The sequence below is a fragment of the Sturnus vulgaris genome, chromosome 15 (assembly GCF_052056855.1).
Source record: "Sturnus vulgaris isolate bStuVul1 chromosome 15, bStuVul1.hap1, whole genome shotgun sequence".
NCBI classification, from domain to species: domain Eukaryota; kingdom Metazoa; phylum Chordata; class Aves; order Passeriformes; family Sturnidae; genus Sturnus; species Sturnus vulgaris.
The window spans coordinates 12,743,778-12,764,772 of NC_142257.1; the positions used below are offsets into that span (position 1 = coordinate 12,743,778).

At 38.7% G+C, this 20,995-nt stretch overlaps 1 protein-coding gene and 1 long non-coding RNA gene across 3 annotated transcripts in view; one reads left to right on the top strand and one right to left on the bottom strand.

The window, feature by feature from the left end:
* Window positions 1-16,212, top strand: part of LOC148221995 (uncharacterized) — a 90,330-nt gene extending 74,118 nt beyond the window's left edge. For both annotated transcript variants that reach the window (XR_015807014.1, XR_015807015.1), the window contains 2 exons: window positions 14,969-15,053; window positions 15,177-16,212. This is a non-coding gene — a long non-coding RNA (uncharacterized LOC148221995). The remainder of the gene's footprint in view (window positions 1-14,968; window positions 15,054-15,176) is intronic.
* The window catches only part of ATP10B (ATPase phospholipid transporting 10B (putative)), a 53,383-nt gene continuing 43,001 nt past the window's right edge, over window positions 10,614-20,995 (bottom strand). The window contains exons 14-21 of the mRNA XM_014877327.2: window positions 18,366-18,678; window positions 17,138-17,214; window positions 16,484-16,609; window positions 15,150-15,350; window positions 14,482-14,562; window positions 14,282-14,386; window positions 13,659-13,846; window positions 10,614-11,651 (exon numbers count right to left, since the gene is read on the bottom strand). Coding sequence (XP_014732813.1) covers window positions 11,153-11,651; window positions 13,659-13,846; window positions 14,282-14,386; window positions 14,482-14,562; window positions 15,150-15,350; window positions 16,484-16,609; window positions 17,138-17,214; window positions 18,366-18,678 — 1,590 coding nt within the window. The 3' untranslated portion in view covers window positions 10,614-11,152. The remainder of the gene's footprint in view (window positions 11,652-13,658; window positions 13,847-14,281; window positions 14,387-14,481; window positions 14,563-15,149; window positions 15,351-16,483; window positions 16,610-17,137; window positions 17,215-18,365; window positions 18,679-20,995) is intronic.

Genomic DNA, 20,995 nt, shown 5'->3' on the forward strand with positions numbered 1-20,995 from the left:
GAGCCGGCTGATAACAAGACAAAACAAAGCTTCACTTTCAGAGTCAGTCCTGAAAGCACAGGACATAATACCAAGCATAAACAGAATACACCATTGGAGATACAAACACCATAACGTCACCCAAGGGGAGCCCTCTACTACTGTGCATTGGACAGTCTTTTACTCTGGTGTCCTCTGCTTGGTTCCAGGCTGTTCCTGCTCACCAAGAGCATGGAAAGATCACAGAATGCCCTGTATCCTGTGGGAACAGCTGCTGTTGAGAAGTGTCACTTCACTTTTTATCACACTTAGTTTTCAGGCAGCAAGGCTTTTGCCTGTTCATTTCTTCGCAGGGGAATCTACATTGCTCAATGACTTTAGGAGAAAACAAGTTGCTTGTGTTCTTTCATGGAAAACACAAGTCTTGGAAGGGAGCTGAGGAAAGAACAGGGAGATTAGAAGTGTTGTTATGATTTAAAATTGCCTCACTGATCTGGTGTGCTTTCATCTTAGCCCAAGGAGTAGAAAATGTGCTGACTGGAGGCAGCAAGGCCAGATTAAGTTTTTTATCACCATCATTCATGATATATAATTGTTTTATATATATATTTATATAGGCAGTAAGAGAAATATTGCTCAATTAAAAATTATGTTTTATGAGGCCATGGGGATGATTCAGCATATATAAATGTGTAGACGTTGATGTCAGACCTTGGAACATACATGTTATTAAGGAATAATAATTTTGTGTGTACCCACTGTAGTAGTAACAGTGCTTTTATTTTCTACTAGACACCCCCACACACTGCCAGCCTCACCCCACATTGCAGGCCTGCCAGGCAGGAGAGTCTGCAGGTCGTGGATCCAGCAGCTCTCTGCTGGATGGCATACCTCAGCTCTGCCCATTTCTCAGCCACTGTAAGAGAGGTTGATGAAGGTAGAAATAAAAATTACAGAGGACTCAAGGAATAATCAGTGTCCTCAGTTATGTTTGTAGTGTGAAATATGCTGCCCTACAAATCTGATCCTGCCAGCCATTCCTGCTTTTCATGTCTATAAATCTCCTTGAGTAATAAGAAGCAGAAGGAAAACGTCTAAGAAGAAAAAGCAAGAAGGCAGAGGAATATAAGTGGATGGGACTGCAAATGGAAACTCATTTCATAAAGCTTTTCATAAATCTGAGCTGCATCTGTGCAAGGAACAGTGACTTAGAAAGAGAAACCTGTCAGCATCTGGAGCAAGGCTTTTAGACTCTTTACTTGTTTATGGCCATTATGTGTTCACCTCTGAAGTCTTTACCTCATCTTCCCTCCCCTGCCCTAGGTTGGGCTTGGGAAGCCACAGGCACTCTCAGCACCCACTGGGAGGGTTGCAGCTGAATGTGAGTCCAGATAAAACACGCTGTGGGCTCAGCAGGCCTTATCTCACATTTATCTGAGGATAACAAGCCGTCATGTCCAGCAATTATCTTTCGATCCATTCTTCATATTTATATATATAATAAATATGTATGTATTATATATACATACATACATACATAAATTAAAACATTCAGCTTCTGGTCAAGAGAAAACTGTAACACTGTTGCCCACTTGACTGCCTGCTAAGGATTGCCTTTCTGGGAATCTTGGAATCATTCCCAGCATAAGTGAGCAGGTAAAAATTTGTGTTTGCAGGTGCAGCAGGTCTGCAGGAAGCCATTGCTGCTAAAAAAAATAAAGTAAAATAAAAAATGCCACCTGTATAGTACAAAAACCGATGGGGAATATTTATTGTTATTTTAAAATTCAAACTTTCAATTACTGGACATTCTCACAAGGAAAAGATCTTTGGTACCTTGCATGACAGGGTTGAGATTCTCATCCTGAGTGCTCAGTATTTAATACCTGAAAAACACGACTCTTGACAGTCTCCCTGGAAGAGAATGTGATGGATCAGTATGCTAGTTTGAATGCCACCCCTTGCTTACCTGCCTGTTGTCCTGAGTGGTATTTCAGAATTACCTAAGATGAAAACTTTTATCTTCTATATTAAGACCGTCTCAGTAATAATGAGGAGCTCACACTCTGGTGTTAATTAACACTCTGGTGTTAATCTCCAGGTATTAACACAGTGCTTATCCCACTTTACTTCTCCAGCCAATCTTTCCCTTAATGTTCAAATAAGGGGATTGAGGCATCATCTGATATCTCATCACAGAAGGTTTCTCATGTAGCATCACCTGTTAGCAGTCAGTCTAATTTGATTGTTTCCAAACCAGAGAGGACAGCCATCAGCCACCTCCCAGAATGGATTTAAAGGCTATACTCCAGAAATCTTCTCCATTAACGAATGCAGTTCTTATCACTCTTCAAAAGACTTATGAAGACAACAAATGAGTCAATTTAGTCTAATGGACCTGAGTATTTAGGGTCTTGCTAATACTGTCTGGAAAGACTTAAATAAATTTGAATGTCATGGGCGTCAGCTGCTAGAATGGCAGGACATGAAACAGTGCTGAGGAATGTTTGTACTTGCACAAGAGGCTAATTCCAGTTTACTGTCCAAGGTGTTAGCTATTGACATTAGTACTGTTTAAAATTTCCACTTTGTGAATTTCTTCAGATTTGCTTCTGAAATTTAGTTCTTATAAGGTTAAAGACATTAGTAGGGATTTCTCCTGATAAATCTGATCTGTTTGGCACAAATACATTTAGCACAAATATTTTCTGCCCAGCATCCCCCACTTCTGTCAGCATTCCAACCGCTACAACTTAAAGCCCTCTTATTTTCATACCACTTTTCAGTGGAGGAAAGGATTATTATTTCCTCTTACAGACTAGGAGGGCAACCATGGAGAGATGGCTCCCAGTTCCTGGCAGGTATTTTCCTCTGTGAGAATCCCTGAGTGGCACCTGTGAGTGCTGAAACCCAAAGCAGTTCATTTATTTACCTATGGGAGAGCTCCCCAGGGCCAGACCTTGCTAGGGGATGTGAGCCTGCAATGCAGCCTCACTTGGGTTTAAGGTATTTATGCATTTTGGTTTTGTTTGAGTGCTGTTGCAGAGGGAGAAACTATTAAAGCATTTGTTGTACAGATAGCTCTGGAAAAAGACAAAAAAAAAAAAGCTAAGGCTTTTTTTTTTCCGTTTTAGCAGCACAATTATCCATTTTGCTGCTGGCACCTGCATCTGGGACCTCTGTGCTGAGGGAAGACCATCCTTAGGGGGCTGAGTAAAGACAGTCCAGAGAACAAGCAAGCGACATCTTAACCTCAAAATACTAATTAAAAATTGCCCTTGAGTCAGCTCCAAGTCAGGCAGCAAAACAAAAGGCCCTGGAAAGGGATGAATTTTCACTAAATAGCAAGACCTATAAGACCTTACTGCTAGTGACAGAGGGTTTCAATACATAGCTTAAGTCTTACTGAAACATGATTAAAACTACTTATGTGCAGTTTCTTTATCATAAATTCAGTAAAATTATTTATTTTCCTCTTCCCAAAAGTCTGATTATTTAGCACAGTTGAGCCATTAGTGGCTTAACAAAGAAAGAACTATACACAAACTAATAACAATATTTTAACAACAAATTATCTGCTTGCCTTTTGTGAGCTGAAAAAATCTTTACAATTGTGACAGAGTATTGATTAGAGCAAGATAAAGACTATTAAGCAGACTGCATTTTTTGAAGGTGAGCATTTAGGGGATTCTGGATAATTTCCTATTTCTTGTCAATCTTTAGGAAGATTGCCATTTATCACTTAACAGCAAGTAGATCTGAATAAATTGCAAACCAGAAGTTTGTCCACAAAATGACTACGGATATCTACTGTTTATTGAACAAAACTAGTTTTCACTTTAATGTATTTTTCACTTTTCCTTAGGTAATTGTAACTTTCCAGTATGAGAATAAAACATTATTATATGTAACAAACAGAACATATTTAAGGACATGCTTTTAATGAAACAGTTTTCAAATTTTGATGTTTGTGGTTGTTATAATGAAGGTTAATGATATAAATAATAGCATTCAATAGGTGCTGAAACTCCTACAATCAAAGAGCAACAAAATGAACATGAATCTTTAATGTACTGACATTTACGTGCATAAATTATTCTAATATTTGACTAACTCTGCAAATTCCATTTTCCTTCAAGACTTCTGCATTTTTATACCAAAAGCACTGCATGGAAAGGTGATGTTTTAAAAACAGACTGATGTCATATTAATTCTACATTGTGATAAAACTTTTGCCATAAGCCTCTTGACTGCTATGAAACAAATATCTTTATTTCACATGATTAAAGAAAAAAACCCTGTCATTTTCTATATATTGGGGTTACACAGAAATCCCAAAGATCTGGACTGTAGTTACAGTGATGGAAACCATAGTAATCAGAAAAAAGGGTGAAGATATCACAAAGAAAACTTTCCTGATTCTCACGACATGCAAGCCCTGTCTCTGTGCCATTGAAAGACCAGAGGCTTTACCACTGACCCTACAGGGCACAGGGTTTTCTATCCAGCACTCCACCAACCCCTCCTCTCACCACTGTCTCTTCTAATCTGCCCTCAAGGCAGGCATGCTAATGAAATTCCTCTAATATATCAGTAATTACTGAACCAAATATAAAAATGTATCTTCCCTCATTAGAAACCAAAGATGATTAATCCTCCAATAAAAAATATTTTCAAATACTGTGACTAAAAATCAAGTTTCAGAAACAGAAAACAAATGTAAACCAGAGAGAGGCTGGGCTATAGCTGATTTTCCTATATAGCTTTTCCTGAAGTTTCTAAGGTTGCTAAGGTACTACCAGTATTATCTTCCACTAGGTCTTTGTCATTTGAAATTTTATATTTTTAACCCCTGTACAAGTCTCCTTCATGCCTTTACCTTCACCTTTCCTTCTGGAATGAGCAGGTGGGGAATGTAGGTGAGATTCTCCACACATATAAAACCCCAGACCTTCAGTTACCCCAATGGAGCACTCCTACCTTCCAACCACTTACATTCTGGCCAGGTGAACACAAGTACTTTATTTAGAAATCAACAGTTTTTAGGCTGTGTCCTACCAGATAATGTAGACTCTTCTACAAATGCAGAAAATTTCACTGCCTAGAGGAGCCAGAAAATCAGAGGTCTGATTTTCAAAGTTTATTTGCAAATTATATGCTCAAATACCTGATTTCCTCAATCAAAGTAATGTTTTTGTTGAAATGGTTTGCATTTTAGTGTTCTACCATCAGCCTTGAAACATCAGAAAACCTCCAGGCTGAGAAAGTTATTTTCAGGATTTTATAAATGATTTTTAGAACTGAAGATGGAGTGAGTGGAAGGAAACTCATTCCTTAAAGTTCATCACTCTCACCAAGCATGATTAAACACTATACAATTTAATATTGCTTGCTGATAGAAAATCAAAGCATTTTCCCCCAGCATGCTGACATTTACAGCAGTGGGGAACATTTGCATGTTTTATGCTTACAATAACAGATGAGGTATGAAATTGATTCCGATAATGCTTTGAACACCATGGATGTCTTGTCATTTATCACAGCATATGAGCTTGTTTCAGATCCCTACCATTACTGTGATATTTTCTACAAACTAGAGGTAAAGAAAAACTTTATTTTGATGATAGACAATCTTCAAAACTCCAGTAAGCAGGTTCTCCTCAAGCATGCTCCACTGTAAGGCTAATCTCCTTTCTCACAGGGTTTGAGTTTGGTTTTCTTGTTAATAAAGACTTGAATAGACAAATAGGTGGCATGGATTGTCTTTCTCCCCTGAGACACTGGGCTGTTGTTTGTATCTGTGAAAACATATCACAAATAACAAATTAAGTAATCTCAAGAAACTGCAAATAATTTTAAATTTTAAAGAATGCAAGTCAAATCCACGTGTGGTGCCAGAACATTCCTTTTAAATAACCTGCCTTCAAAATCAAGTATTAGGGACGGAAAATGTTTATTTGGTGCAGTGCTTGTACTGCATTATTGAAGAGCGTTGGAGAGTTGGGCTCCTATTGGCTCTAAATTTTAACTTTGGGTTTTTTTATCTAAGAACTACTAGCTTCAAGCACAATTGTCTCTTTGATGTCTGTGTACTATATTCCCTTCCTACCATGATATTGAAGACTATGAAATTGACCAAAGGATCTTAAGAACAGATTTCCAGTATATATATGTTTAAAATTTTTTCAGAGATACAATTTGAATCTTTACAGCATTACCTCCTCTAAAAACATGATTAAAACCATGTTCATTTAAGCTACTGCAAGAGTGTGGCCATTCTTCACAGTCCTCTGCACTTAACCAAGAACATGCATGAATGTGCACTTAACTTGTTCTACTCATAAAGCATGTTAGATGGACACTTAAAGCCCTTAATGACATCTGAACAATGATGGAAAGCAGTTGAAGAATTTGTTTGGAAAACACTAGAAAGTCTTGGATGTTCATGTACTTCCTTTATCATTACAATGCACTCTTGGTCTTGATACTGATACTCCACCTCCCATTCCATCCCATGTACACAGGAACAGGATGAAGAGTCTCCTCTGCTCTTCAGATCTTGACTTAGACAATGAAATTACTGGCCACGAGCTGCCTAAACATTGTGAAAGAGCTTGTGCTTATTTGTCTTTCCTGGCAAAAATCCTCAGAATTAAAGTATCAACAAAACAAGATAGACACTAATAAAACTCCAGTGGAAGCCAGCTGATTTCAAATGAGCTCGACTGATGTGCCTGCACTCTATTGATTTCTGTTTATCCTTTTAAAACCAAGAAATGTCTAGAAGTTATGATCTGTTTGAGGTTAAATAGAAAAATGTTAGTAAAATGGAGGAATACAAGCATACAAATGGCACAAACCATCTCTTCTTCCATTGTATTATCTAATTATTGGAAATATTTTTACTGCTTCCTCTCCCAGTTCCATTAAAATTTTGTCTCAGCTTTATGATGTTGTACAGTAATGGGTACAAGAAAACAGCAGCATGACATAGGTTCTGTGAAGGTCAAAATTTAGTCTCTCTGAGCCATAACTTGACCCTTGTGTCATTTATGTTAATAATTTATAGAGCTCTGCTCTCCTGCTGGAGAACTCAATAAGCACTAGTTCTCTGGGCACTAACATGGGAAGTACGGCTGGACGTGGATGCATACTTCAGTAGCTGCACTGGGAATGTGGGAGAATAACCGTTGCCTTCTATGCCTTCAGACAACAGATCCTCAGATGTTTTTTGAAAAATAATGATTCAGGCTCTATTCTGTCTCAATCATTTTCATGTAAATAAGCATAAACTGGTGTTACACTCAAGAGCGAGATAGCAGGTTCTGGTTGCAGTTATCTCATATACTGATAATTGCAGCAAGTTCCAGTCACTGGCAATGTCAAAAGTACTTTATAGCTCTTCAGTATTATTTGGTCATCTCTTTAAATCTCACCCTCTGTGATCATTATCTTCAAGAGCCTTTTGTCTCCACGTTTATATTTTTACTCATCAGTGCTGCTTACAAGTATCTAACCATGCCACATTGTGCCTGCAGTCACCTTACCCCTACGCTAATAGCTCAGACACAGCACCTCAAACTACAACCAAACAAATGAATTAAACATTGCAGCATCAGCCAACAAAGTCGGAAAGTATATGCAATTCATCTTCGGGAAAAGTTCACTGTGCTTCAGTAGAGAACCAATATCCACGGAGACATGTGAGACACGTAAGGAAAGAGAACAAACTGAATCCTTCCTCTCTCACATCTGAATAGTTCTGGGTTTTACACTGCACAGTTATTTCTGACTTGCAGCAGATAATCAGCAATAACTGTCAGAGACATTTCCAACTGGCTGTATTGAGAAAGACATGAAAAAAGTGTATACATGCTTGCACTTCCTGCATCTTGTGTTAAAAGAGCCTAGAATTTGCCTGTTTTGAGAAGACAAGGGATGGCTCTTCATTGACCATTGCAAGAAGCAGGAGATTGCATCTATTAGCTAACAGACTGGGCAGGTCAGTTCTTGCTCACCTCTGTGTGAGATACCACCTCTTCTTTTTCATGTAGGTAAAGCTTTGTATAGCTCCAAGCACTGTGCCATATGTAGTATCATTAAAATAACATCATAGACAAGAATAAAAAGAATGCAGTATTTTTTCACACATATCTCTATTAATTTTAATATTCTATTGTCCAAGCATATGAAATAGTGAATATCACCAGAGGATACATTAAAAATGAGACACCTATTCTGTTATGAAGCATTCACATTAGAATTAATGGAACATGGACCTTGACAGTATTATTAAATATGTCTTGAAGGAAATAAAGCTACCTTGGAAATCCAGTTAGGTCTAAATAACCCATTTAGTAAATACACTTCCCTACGTCCAAGGAAATTCCTTAGGAGAATGTCTGTCTTGCTGTAGGTTTGTTTTCACTCAAAAATAAAGGTTTTCTCTTGATCTTACATTCCCAAAGGTTGGATAGCGTCAGCTAATTTACCTCATGATCAAAGGGAAATAAGTGCCTATTTGACATTTTTTTTAACATGAGACAGTTCATGGTAAGTGCATAGCCAGGAGCAGAAGGAAGATCATATTGTTCTGCAGTTAATATGGAGCCAGAACTGAGGCAGCGTCTGCTTTGGAGAACAGCTAGCAGCACTGTCACCCAGGAGATGAGATATAGAAAGGGGAGATTAGTTTCTGTTTATTTCAGCTTTCTCTCTCCTCAAGATCAAGGAAAATGAAGGGGTGGTTTTCCTCTATGTCGCAAACTCTCCAGATAAATTCATCCATTGGACCATTTGTGGTAATCTACCACACAATAGAATTATCAGTTTGTATGTTTAGCTACAGAATTATTTAACACATCCATGCAAAATTGGATTATTTCTTTCTTTTAACCGACATAACTATTTTTGGTTACAGCCTATAAACTACTTAGAAAAGGACTCTTCCACTTCTTATATTCCCAGATACAGCAGGAAATACATTACTAAATAGCTTTTAGGGGTTATTTTGTTGGAGTTCCTATTTAATCCTGTTTTTTCTCCCTTTCTTAAAGGGATCCTCCCCTCTATGCTATTTCTGATCCTAAGCCAGGGCAAAATGCATGGTAGAACCATTTTGCAGAGACTGATGAGAAAACATGAGATTAATTCCTGGCTTTCAATTCAGGAGAGGCATACAATTTACATTCAATCCCTGAAGTCTTCCAGACTTGGCTAAACAACCTGTCTAACCCCTTGCACATTCAGATACATTTGCAATCTAGTTCTTCTGATAAGCGTTCCTACTATGCAGAGGAACGGCCTCCGGAAACGTGAGTTTGCTACTCATGGGTGACAGTAGGAAAAGCATTCCTTCACGTCTATTTTTGTCCTCTCAACAACAGAGCAAGGCATGATCTTATCACACTTATTTCTACGTAACACTTCACATATTAAGGAATTGACATTTTCTTTAAGTTCAAAGGAAATGGACCATTTAATGTAAAAAAAAGCTGCAAATGGTAAAGAATTTATCTTTAGTCTTGTTGCCCCAGGTTCATTCCCAGCTAGTGAGCAAACATTTGAGCAATCTCACTCTCCAATAACAGTAATTTCATCTATATCTAATTTCTTTCATTTTGTTCTTCAAGCAAAAAAAAACCTTACTGAATTGTTTAACTGCTGACAATTAATAATCTAACAAAAGGAGTTCTTACATAGGATCTTGCTCTGGCTACCAGAAATCCCAGTGGGAGATATGCTACTCAGTTTTGCCTGAGTTGTTTTAAGGTACGAACTTGAAGACTCTAGCTACAGCAATTATTATAACATACAGAAGTTAAATTAGCATTTGCTAAATAGGTTATTAGAAAGATCACAAATTGTCTTACATCGTATGTCGCAGCATATATAAAAAAAGGCTAAAAACCTATTAAATCAGAACCAGTGGTAGATTTACAAAAGTACAGATGGTTTGAATTTTAAACTAGGCAAGATTTCACTCCACATTGTAAAGAAAAGCTTGGGAAACGGTCTTCCTAGTCAACATTTCAATAAGAAATACCAAAGTCACCTTTCATTGCATTGCAATGAGTAGTTATGATGGTGACATCTTACCGTTTTCTTCTGCATATTTGTGCCCTAAGATACCAAAAGGGTTAACATATTATGCATATTTTGGTCATTTTACACCATATACTTACTGCAATGTGATTAGCAACCTTCATATATGGCTTGTCAAAATCTCCATCATTGAGATCCATCAACTGATGAATGCGACCAACTGTGTGGAGGAGCATGATTCATACTTGATTGAAAGCAGCAGCACCACATAATATAGGTTATTGAAATAAGAAACTGAATTTCTAGAGGAAAAATCAGGGACAGCTTTAGAATTCTAGGACATAAGTCCTTGAATGTAACTTGTTATATATGTCTACTTTTGTAGGTATGAAGAAGTAGACTCCACTTACCACCAAGTTGTCTTGGCAGTTCACATAGTTCAGTATTTGTATTCTTCATCTTCATAAGCTCATTTATCCTCTTCTTAACAATATCAGGTCAAACCACTATCTGCATAAAAATCCTAAGCTTACTCTTCAGGGAAAACAGGCTGTAGAGCTGATAATGTTGCATGCATAAAGTACATATATTAAAACCTGGAACATTATCTAATGTCTGTCCATTGTTGTTATTCTGCAAGTACCTTTAGTATCTGCAGATAATAATTTTTCATGCAGAATGATAATTTTTAAGTTACTGAGCTCTTTATAAGATTTTGATAGTAAAAATCTAGAGTGGGATGCATTGCTTTAAGACTTGGTTTAATAAAAAATGGATTCTCTATTAACTCAACAGCGTAATATCAACAACAACATTGAAACTAGTAGTCCCTATTAATATGATATGAAAATGTTTGTTGAAAGAAAGTAATTGTGCAATTCTCAGCAACTGCATGATGCTCATGTAATGTTCTTGTAACATGACCAAACTGAGAAAATCAAAAAGCCATGTAATGATAACCCAGACAATGATGCATTCAGTGAATGTTGCATATTGGAGTTGCTATTGCACTACTCCAGTCACCTCTCTCTCCATTTTTAGTGAGCACAATGCTTAAGCATAAACATTTTTATTTTCCCTGTTGAGTCCTTCTCCACATGGGCTGTGGGTTCCATTTCTGAATGTTTCTTCAGAGTGTCGCTGAACTCAATGACCGCTGGTGGCTTCCATAGTTAAAGTTGTTGGGATAATCTTTAGTCAGATTGCCACCATCCTGCCCAGGAGCTGTTTCCCTGCTGGGTACAAGGGGATGATGGCCAGAGGAATGCTCTGCTGAAAAATCAGTAGCAGCAGATTCTTCCTCTGCCCACCTATTAAAGAAGTAATAGCCTTCCTCACGTGTCTTTCTCCCGAGAATATCAGAGGCAGAAACTCTGTGATTTTCTGTGTCCCTGTGAGATAGGGCTGCTGCTGGATGTAGAAACGGTGACACACATAAGTGGTTGATGCTTTGGTGAAGGTCATCATTAGATGCAGGTGATGCCACAGGTGCACCAGAACTAGCTTCTTTCCTTGATCTTAGTTTCTGGATTTCAAGATCCTGCTGCCCCTTAGGAAGTTTATCTACTTGCTGTGCTTTCAGAATAAGAGATGCTCCAAAGGTTCCTCGTAGAGAAAAAATAAAGAACCTGATGAAGGAGGAAGGGAATGGATTTTTTTACCGGTGGGCTTATTCCATAATCAACATCACATATCACAAATACAGATACTAGTTTTCCATTGCTCTACAGACATCTGGTAGACACCTTATACTTGGCAGATGAAAGCTGACTCCTGGATCTCAACAGAGCATATTACTATATATTTAGCTTGAGCTGTATAGAGTCAACTATATGAATATACAATCTTTTTTTTTAGTATTTATAGGTACTTGTTTGCTGAACAGTGAAGAAAAATAGAAAAAAAATCTCAAGAGATACAATATTTGAAAATATGGAAGCTGTAATTATACTGCTAAAACAGGCTAAAGAAGAGCTCTTAATTTGCTAGATAGGAGAAAACCAGAAGTTAAAAACCTCAGCTTTTGGATTTTTTCAGAAAGCAGCAACAAAAGTGTCCTACCTGCCCTTTGCAGGACAGAGAACTTACGTAACTAAATATTGTGAGCTGGAGACAGCGTACATCCTCTCCCCATGTCATGTCAGCTTTGTGTGAAAATCAGTCTCTTTCAAAGCATCTTTTTGTTTGGATTTGACCTTTACATAGGTGGCTTCAACATGTATTTTAAAACAAACATGGATACTCTGTGAAATTGCATTTAGAAAGGTGCTATCCATCCTGCTGCTTAATGTATATATAAACAAGAATTAAAAGATTAAAAAGGCTAACAAGGGACACTCAGTACAGAAAGGGCTTTTTTTAAGGCAATCGATTTCATGGGCTTGCACAAGCCGGAGTGGATAAAATTAATCTGCTGTGCCTGTGCTCAGGCTGGTCTATCCCAACAGAATCTCAGATCTGGTCAGGAAGTTAAGAGCATGGGAGAGCCCAAGATTTGCTGTGTATCACAATGTTCTGTGTCTTTCCCCTCAGCTTGTTTTCTGTATCTTTTGTGCAAGTTCCAGGTAAACCAGACAGGAAGACAGAGAAGGGATGAGAAACCATGCCTCCCGTCCTGTAAACTGCTCTCACTTGCTCCTGCCCTTCTCACAGCCCTGCAGGGTATCAAGCCCAATTTCCTGTTGGGTCTCTGCAGGGTGTGAGACACAGTTACCTCTTGGGTCTCTGCAGGTGTCCGGGCAGAGCACAGTCTGCCCTCCACAGATAAGGAAATAATCATGTTCATATGCAGAAAACTCCAAGAAACACAGTGCCTCTTCTCTTGCCAATGAATAAACATGAAATTCAAACCCCTTTCTTCTTCTCAGACTTGAGGGCTTTTGTACTTAATGCTGTGTAGTTTGTGTCCCAAAACATAGTGCAGAGGCAGTTTTGAGATGCAGATGTGCAAAGCACTGCTAGATGGTGCTCCAGGGAAAGCCTGGAGCAGGCAGGGCACAGGCCAAGCCTCCCCCTGAGTGCTGTAGCTCAAACAAAAGGCAGTACTGAGGGGAAGAACCCAGGAGAGCAATTATTTTTAAAAAACCTGTTAGAAGGAAACCAGAATTTCAAGACACCAAGTGATGAGATAGGGGGCAGGCAGCACAGTGCAATGGACCATGGAATGGAACTTAAAATTAGTGCATTTTAGCTAAAGGGTGGTTTCATCTCTGCTGTGATCTGCTGGCACAACTTGGTTGTAATAGAAACAGGTCCTGGATATTCTGCAGATGAAGGACTGTGCAGAAAATAATCTAGGGTACCTAAACGAAGGAACAGCAATTTTCCAGATTTGAAGATATGAATATATAACTCTTAACCTCAGTAACCTGCTGAGGCAGCAAGGATCTTAACCATGAGTTTTCCTGATGGGAAAAGTAAAAGATATATAGTGACTGATTTTGGGGTTATATAACTGAATAAATGAATAATTCATGAACTGGAAGGTTGAACTCAGGCATCTAACTTCTATGCTGATCAATTATCCCTATGCAGCACGTGTCTGACACATTACATATCTGTACACATTGTTATTGTTTCTTCACTCACATGTTTACAAACCCACAAAAGGAAAACTGAGAGGAAAACATTCAAACCTTGGTAAGAGAGCAATGACAGGGGTAATAAGGCACAGTAAATAGAAGACGGGGTCTTTGAGCTGTCTCTCCATAATCCAGTAAGGGTTGGTGGGAGGGTTGCAAACCAGGCAGGCAGCGCTGTAGATTACGGAGAAGATGATGTATAAAGCCACACTGAAGATCATGGTCACCAGCTGCAGCACGGTCTGCAAGCACAAGTGATGCCTGTGAGACCCTGATTGGGTGTAAGACAAGAGGAGACAAAGACAGCTGAAAATAATGCATCTAACAGAGCATTTTGCTGAAATCTGCAGTAGGAGAAATAGCCAGAAATGAATTTAGAAAACAGCAGTGAATACCGTTCTCCAAGTAACACTTCCTCATATATTGAGGTATGCAAAGATTTTTGTACTGTCCTGTCCAAAGGCATGGTAGAAACAAATTCTGTCACTGTGGACATGAAGGTATTAACCTGGGGTTGATAACAAATTCTGGCACTTTGTGAAATCTTAGTGTACCTGTTTACTTACTTTTTGTGACCCAGAATTCAGGCAAATGACTCTGAAAGAGAATTCTATGCCTACAGAAGATGCAACATTCACAAAAAACAGTGCTGTGAACAGGACAGGTCAAGCACGTACCCATGTTTTCATTTCTAGAGCCAGGTGCAAGAGAATGGTCAGGAGGGAGACGGTGTTGATGGGGTTTCCAAAGGAAAACACGTCTATGTCAGAGTCTTTGTACATCTACAAAACAAGCAGAGAGGCTGTGGTGAGCCCTGACTATTCAGAACTTCTAAGGAGGACAGGAGAGTGAGAATATGAATAAGCCTGTTACTTACCAAATAGGGGACAAAGAAGCAGACGAGGCTTTGATAGAAGGCATCCAACATTGTAATAATAAAAGTTGACAAGTTGTATATCTGCAGGAGTTTATAGATAACAGTCAATATGATGGGATATACAGCTCTAGCCTGTCCTGCAAACATAATTGCTGTCTGCTTTTCTTCCATTCAGACTACTAATTATTGCTAACTGGTCTCCTTCCATGAGTAAATGCCTCCTGAGCAGCTGATTAAACCAAAGGCTTATCTCTAAATAGGCATTTTATCTGTGTTAAGTACAGAGAGACCTGAGGAATACTACCTAGTCAACTAAGAGTCTTAAGAGCTGAATTTTGCCAATGTTGCATTCCTTCACAAGGGATCTTATTCCTCAAATTCTTTATCCAAGCTATATCTAGAGTTATAAAGTTGGTCAAAAAATCCTTTCTTCTAAAGAAATACTTATTTTGTGCCATTTTAATTTGTCATATTTATACTTATCTAGTGACCTATGGTATCACAGCTCCCATGGACCAGAATGCAATACTGAAGAGACAGAAGATTGGGCTCCTGTTGTTTCAACGTTGCAGGTCAGTCTAAACTCTTTTCTTCCTTCCCTCATTTCTAAACAAAAAAACTGTGGTCCTTTGGATTATCAGGTGGTTATTTCAGCCATCATGACGCACCTCTGAATTTTGTCCATTCTTGTACAGCTCAGGCAGACGTAGGAGTGTTTCTGCAGAAACATCTTTATCAAGGGCTCCAAAGAGAAGAGGAGGCACAGAGGTGAAGAAGAGATTGAAAAAAATCATCTGCCAGTAATCTACCATGGTGCTGCCTGAGAATCCACAGAAGAACTGATACCAGAAGAGCAGGTTGACATAGCACTAGGGAGAAGCAAATACAAACACATAGTTCCACCTGTGACATTTAAGTAAGACACTGGTTATTAAGAGTCTCCTAAGAGGATTGGATTTTGGTTAAAGGCACTGCACTTCATTCCATAAAGCAATATAATTTAAGGATCCACTGTGATACAGCTTTTTAAAAGCCATTATGGTTTTTAAAGAACATATCAGAGAATAATTAAGTAAACTGTTCACAGGCCTAAGCACCAGATTTTAGAATTCTTTCAGAATCTAGTTGTCCAGATGGAATCAAAGGCATGCTGCTCCCTAATGCTACAGGGGAGATTAAAGAACAGCAGGGTCCTAGTCTGGAGAATTTATTTCACAGTGCAAATAAATAGCCTTTGAACTCTAAAAGGATGTCCAGTCAAAAAAAAGGAAGAGTTCATTCCCACTACAAATTTTAACAATGATAAGAAGTAATCCTGGATTAATTATTTTAATTATTAAAAATTATTAAAAACTCCACAAAAAACAGATACTTTGAATTCTAAATAAAAAGCCTTTTATGCTCAGTCTAGTTCATGTCAAATAGACTTGTTTGCCCAGTCTTGTAGAAACTGAATTACTTCATTTTTTTCCACTTTGTATCATACTTCAACACATAGCTCATTTGCATATGTATTAAATTTTTTTAAAAAAATGACAGATATGACTGTATCATTACTTGCAAGTGGTTCCTATAAAAATTCAGAGGTTTCACAGGTTTCACAGGTTTCACAGGTAGGCAATTCTTAGTGCACACTCATCTACATTTGAGTGCTAGTAATCTGATCTCCCTTATGCAAATTTTATTTTGAGGCTCATGGATATTATTAATAAAGTTTCTTGTGCTACCACATACAGTTACTAAGCTTCGAGTCCTTTTTCCCTTTGTAATAATGCTATTTCAAAATATATTTAGAGCCTGTATTTTCCTCAATGCTCTATGCAGCACCTTGCTAAGAAGGAAGTGTCATACTATAAATTTGCGAAGTGAAGAAACAAGAATTGTAGCTACATAAAATGTAAGAGTATAACCTGTAAAAACCAAAAACAAACAACCAAGAAAACCTCCAGACCTGGAATTAACCTTTGCGAGGATGAAAACTTCGTAATTTGAATCATCTTACCACATTTTTGTAGAAAAAGTAAATCACCATCTTTGCCAGGCGAGCATAGCACCAATGTCCATGGACAAGAAGGAGCTTTTTGAGATGCTTAAATCGGGTTATTGCAAAGTCACTGGCCATCACAGCCTTTGGGAAAAGGAATAGTAGGTCATTTACAATACATCCTTTTCACATGCTATTCAATGAAATTTGAACTTAGACATTGAAATAATTTCCTACTATTGAATATTATAGAAGAAACAAACCAACAAACTAACCTTCAAGAATGTAGTTGGAACTTTCTATCTCTGCAGAACCCTCCATTTAAGGAGAATAAGAAAGGGGGATATGCGGGAAAAGATTCAGGGCAGAAGACAGTGGAAGAGAATTCACAAAGCCTAGAAACCTGGAAATGCAGCAGCTGAGATTCAGAAACCAGATGCTCACCTAACACTGAGTTGACATCAGCTAAGTTTCCACTCTTATGAGCAAACACAGGTTTGTCCTCACTTCATAATTTGTGGCTCAAAATGCTCTTTTTTGGCTGGACCCATAATTACAAGCTGCATATTAATTTATGATACCAACTTGCATTTTTAAGATGACGAGAGTGTAGGGCTACTATGAAACTTATTAAGCCTCAAAAACAAAAGAGGAAAGAAACTGAGAGGATACCTGCATGCCTTCTTGGCCGGATATTCCAATTCCAACATCAGCTGCTTGAATCATACTTACGTCGTTTGCACCATCCCCTAGAATGGGAAGACAGGAAGGAATAATAACAGTGCAAGAAACAGTGCCTCCATCAGAAGAAGGAAATAATCTCAGCTATGCTGATTATCTCAAATATTCTGTACTACCATGCATCTTGATCAGGAGTACTGATGCATGACATCAAGGCTCTGGTCTTGATCTCTCCTTCCCAGGAGACCTGGCTCGACCAGGACAAAATCCACCATTGGGACTGGCTGGGTGGTGACACAGCAACCCCAATACCATTTACATCACCATCATTTTTTGTTTCTGTATGGCCAAATCCATATGCTCAGGAACATGCTTTGCAACACCCTATTTCACTGAATTCTCTGAATCTGTGACAAATTTGATTGCAGGTGACAATGTAAACAAGCCAGTTTCAAGAATTACTTTGCGCATTTCAATTTATAGCAATATGTTAAATATGTAACCAAATTTCTAGGGAAAGAACAGCCATGCTTACCGCTTGAAATTGTGGTTGTAAATTAGATAAACTGTAAATTAGGTTAGCTAGTAAAGTAAATGAAGCAGAAGGCTGAAAGCTTATAGTTTGAACTGCAGGGCAAAGTAATATTTCAAAAATACAATAGACTCTTCTGTTTCTGTTTTGTCCACAGAGGTGTATTTTAGTTTGGAGTCATCTAAATCAATTCATCAAGGATTTTAGTGGCATCACTTACCAAAAGTGTGGAGGAACCCCCAAAGCATTTCACATTATTTGGAGGTAAAAGGCAAATAAGTCAGTGCTTAATACTACTCTGGAGATAATTCTGTTTTCACCAGATGGGAAAATCTGACAGGAAAAGAGCTTTATGAAAAGATAAAATTGTGACTAAGCTTAATTGATTTCCAGGCGCAAAACAAGGACATTTTTGAGGTAATACTTATGTGTTTGTACTGATGTGCATAAAAGGGACTGCTGGGAGATTCTGAATTTGGAGTGCCTTCATCTTGTTTAAAGGGGGGCAGGTTTGCTTTGTGAAAGCTGAAGAGGGACTTTTATATGAGTGTTGATCAGGAAAGATAAATCAATGCTGTTTGCTTATTGCATCTATCTGAGGCACAAAAAAACTGCCCCATACAATATATTCCACACATTTCTCTTAAAGAAAGAGCCTATCTCTTGTGAAATCAAGAGTGGAGGTACCTATGGACAGGGTCATCACTTTAAGCTGTCTCCGGACGAGCTTGACCACCATGCTCTTCTGCAGAGGAGTGGAGCGGCAGCAGAGCACAGAGTGGCAGTGCTGTGTCAGCTCCAGGAACTTCTCCTCCAGCCCTCCCTGGAAGATGATGTTCAGTGTCTGTCCGTCAATCACCAACCCAAACTCAGGTCTGGGGGCCTCAGAGACTGAGAAAGATGTTGGGATGATGTCAAAAAATTTCCTTTGTGGTTTGTTGTACCCATAATTCTTCTTCACCTCTTCCAGGGTTAAATTCAAGAGAGATTCACAAGTTTCCTGTGAGAAAACAGACATGGTTCTAGAAATAGTTACCTCCATCTCCCTTTACAGCACAGTGCCTTGCCAAATGTACGTTTGTATAATCATGCCAGTGGGTTTAAGCCTGTCAGATAAACTTTAGGGGAGATTTACTGAAAAACGCACTGTTTCATCTGATTGGAGATTATTTCAATATGACACCATCCAATCCCTCAGTGAAAGGACTGCACATTTAATCAGCCAGTTAACTGAGGTGAGAAAGTATTCTAAAAGAAAATACAAAAATCTTTACATCAGAAAGGCATAGGTGCATTTATGTTGAGAGTTCAGAAATCAAAAAGAAAATATCTTCTTTTAAGGAGATCAAAAATACAGTTCTGGTATGAATGATGTGAGATATTGCAGCATTGGCTTCCACAAAATATAAACTGTGGTAAGAAAAACAAGAGGTCCAGATTTTCAAAATTATCCACTAACTTTCAGAGTTTGGCCTTTTCTTGTCACATATCAGGCATGTGTCACAATTAGGAACAGAAATAAAACTTCATATTTTCCAGCACTGTGCCTCAAACACAAAGTCCTTAGCAAATCTGCTTCATGTTGGATCAAGTATCCCCCTTTTAGATGCCAACACCTAGAACTGACTTGGTACTAGACAGAAACAGATTGAAGGGGAAAACTCTTACCTCTCTCATCCAGATGTCCTAAATTGGCCATCACTATCATAGAAAATCCAAAATGACATCAAAGTTATTTTGCTCCCTCTTAATACTCAATGTCCTCCTTCTGTGGCATGGCCCTAGAATATCTGAGGAGCTAATCACTCCTTTTTCTGCCTGCTTTAATGATGGTTCAGTTCAATAATGTTATTTTCACTTTATGTAGCATAAGGTACATGTGTAAGGTGTTTGCAAGATTTAAATTACACTGAAGTGAAAAGTACTGGAATCAAACGAATCTCTGACATCTAATAAAAACCTGCACCTAGCCTGCATACTTAAAACCCCTAAAAAATATTGAAGAAACATCGGCTTTCTGTGAACAAACTAGAAACAATAGTGGGAATTCCTGGTTTGCCTTGGCTCACCTTTTCAAACAAATCTACCAAGCTTCCTAATTATGTTGCATCTTCTTGGAAGATATTTAATTTTCAGTATTTGAATAATCTGCTGGCCTCAGGCGTAAGGAGAGGCTCTTCACTCTGATGCCACTTCAAGACATAAGTTTGGCACAATTAGCAGGTTAAATGCTTTGTATATATTACTTGTGTTCCTCACTGCTTCTATTGGGAGCCTCTTTCAGAAATTTGTCGTTGGTTTATAATTTTGAAAGTGAGGGAACTAAATCTTATTGTGGAGAAGCTCCAGTGACCCTGAACCATGAGGATTCCCACAAGTCCTCATGTGTATGCAGGTTGTTTCTGGATCCAGGGCCACAGAGGCTGCTGTGGGTAAGTGCCCATGCCAGCATTTCCGGAGCCAGGGTGGTCCCGCCTGTAGCATCTCCGCTCTGGCAGGAACCACCTTCTAATTTCCATCCCAAATGTATTCATTCTGCTTCCTGTTAAAGCAGATATGAGTTTCAAGTGATATTACGCATTGGAATGTTTTTTGTGCCAGATTCCATATCATCTTTGTGTGTTTCTCTATTTCCACAACACTAAAAGAGCCAGATATTTGCTTAGGATTTTTTCTTGCTTGGAGAGCTACTAGCTGCAGAAAAAAGCTGTTACAAAGTAGGCCATTTCACTACTCCATGCAATTGCCTACCATAAGGAAAATATTTTAACAATATTTACTTAACCCTCACAATAGCTTTATTGAGAAAAGCAAGCTTGTATTGGTAACCCTGGTTCTGTGGGGAAAAAAGTCGAGACAACCCAGATGAGTGACTCGTCTGGTCACACAAGGAAGCCCTGCCTGCCCTCCACAGCCTCGTGTCAGCCCTTGGAAGAGCTGAACTCACTGTGCCTCTTGTTCCTGCTGAGTGAGGGTCATGAGTGATGATGCAAAAAAAGGAGCAGGGAAAAGGCAGCAGCTGCTCTAAAGGCACCTCAGGGTTTCCAGGTCTCTCATCAGCAAGAAAATGCAAAAAGGGCATCAAAATGGCATTTTGGACTTTTTGTGTTTAGAAACGGTCAGGGCTGACCTTCCTTAGCAAATGGATCTGGTTTAACCATAATGCCTGGACATAGTATCCTCATAATCCATCCACTAGGCAACCTGCTCCACCCAGATGCCTGAAGGGATGAGGTGTGAGGCTGTGCATAAAGACGGCCAATTCACTTTCTGATATCAAGGCATGATTTTCCTGCTACGTTGCTTATATTGCTCCA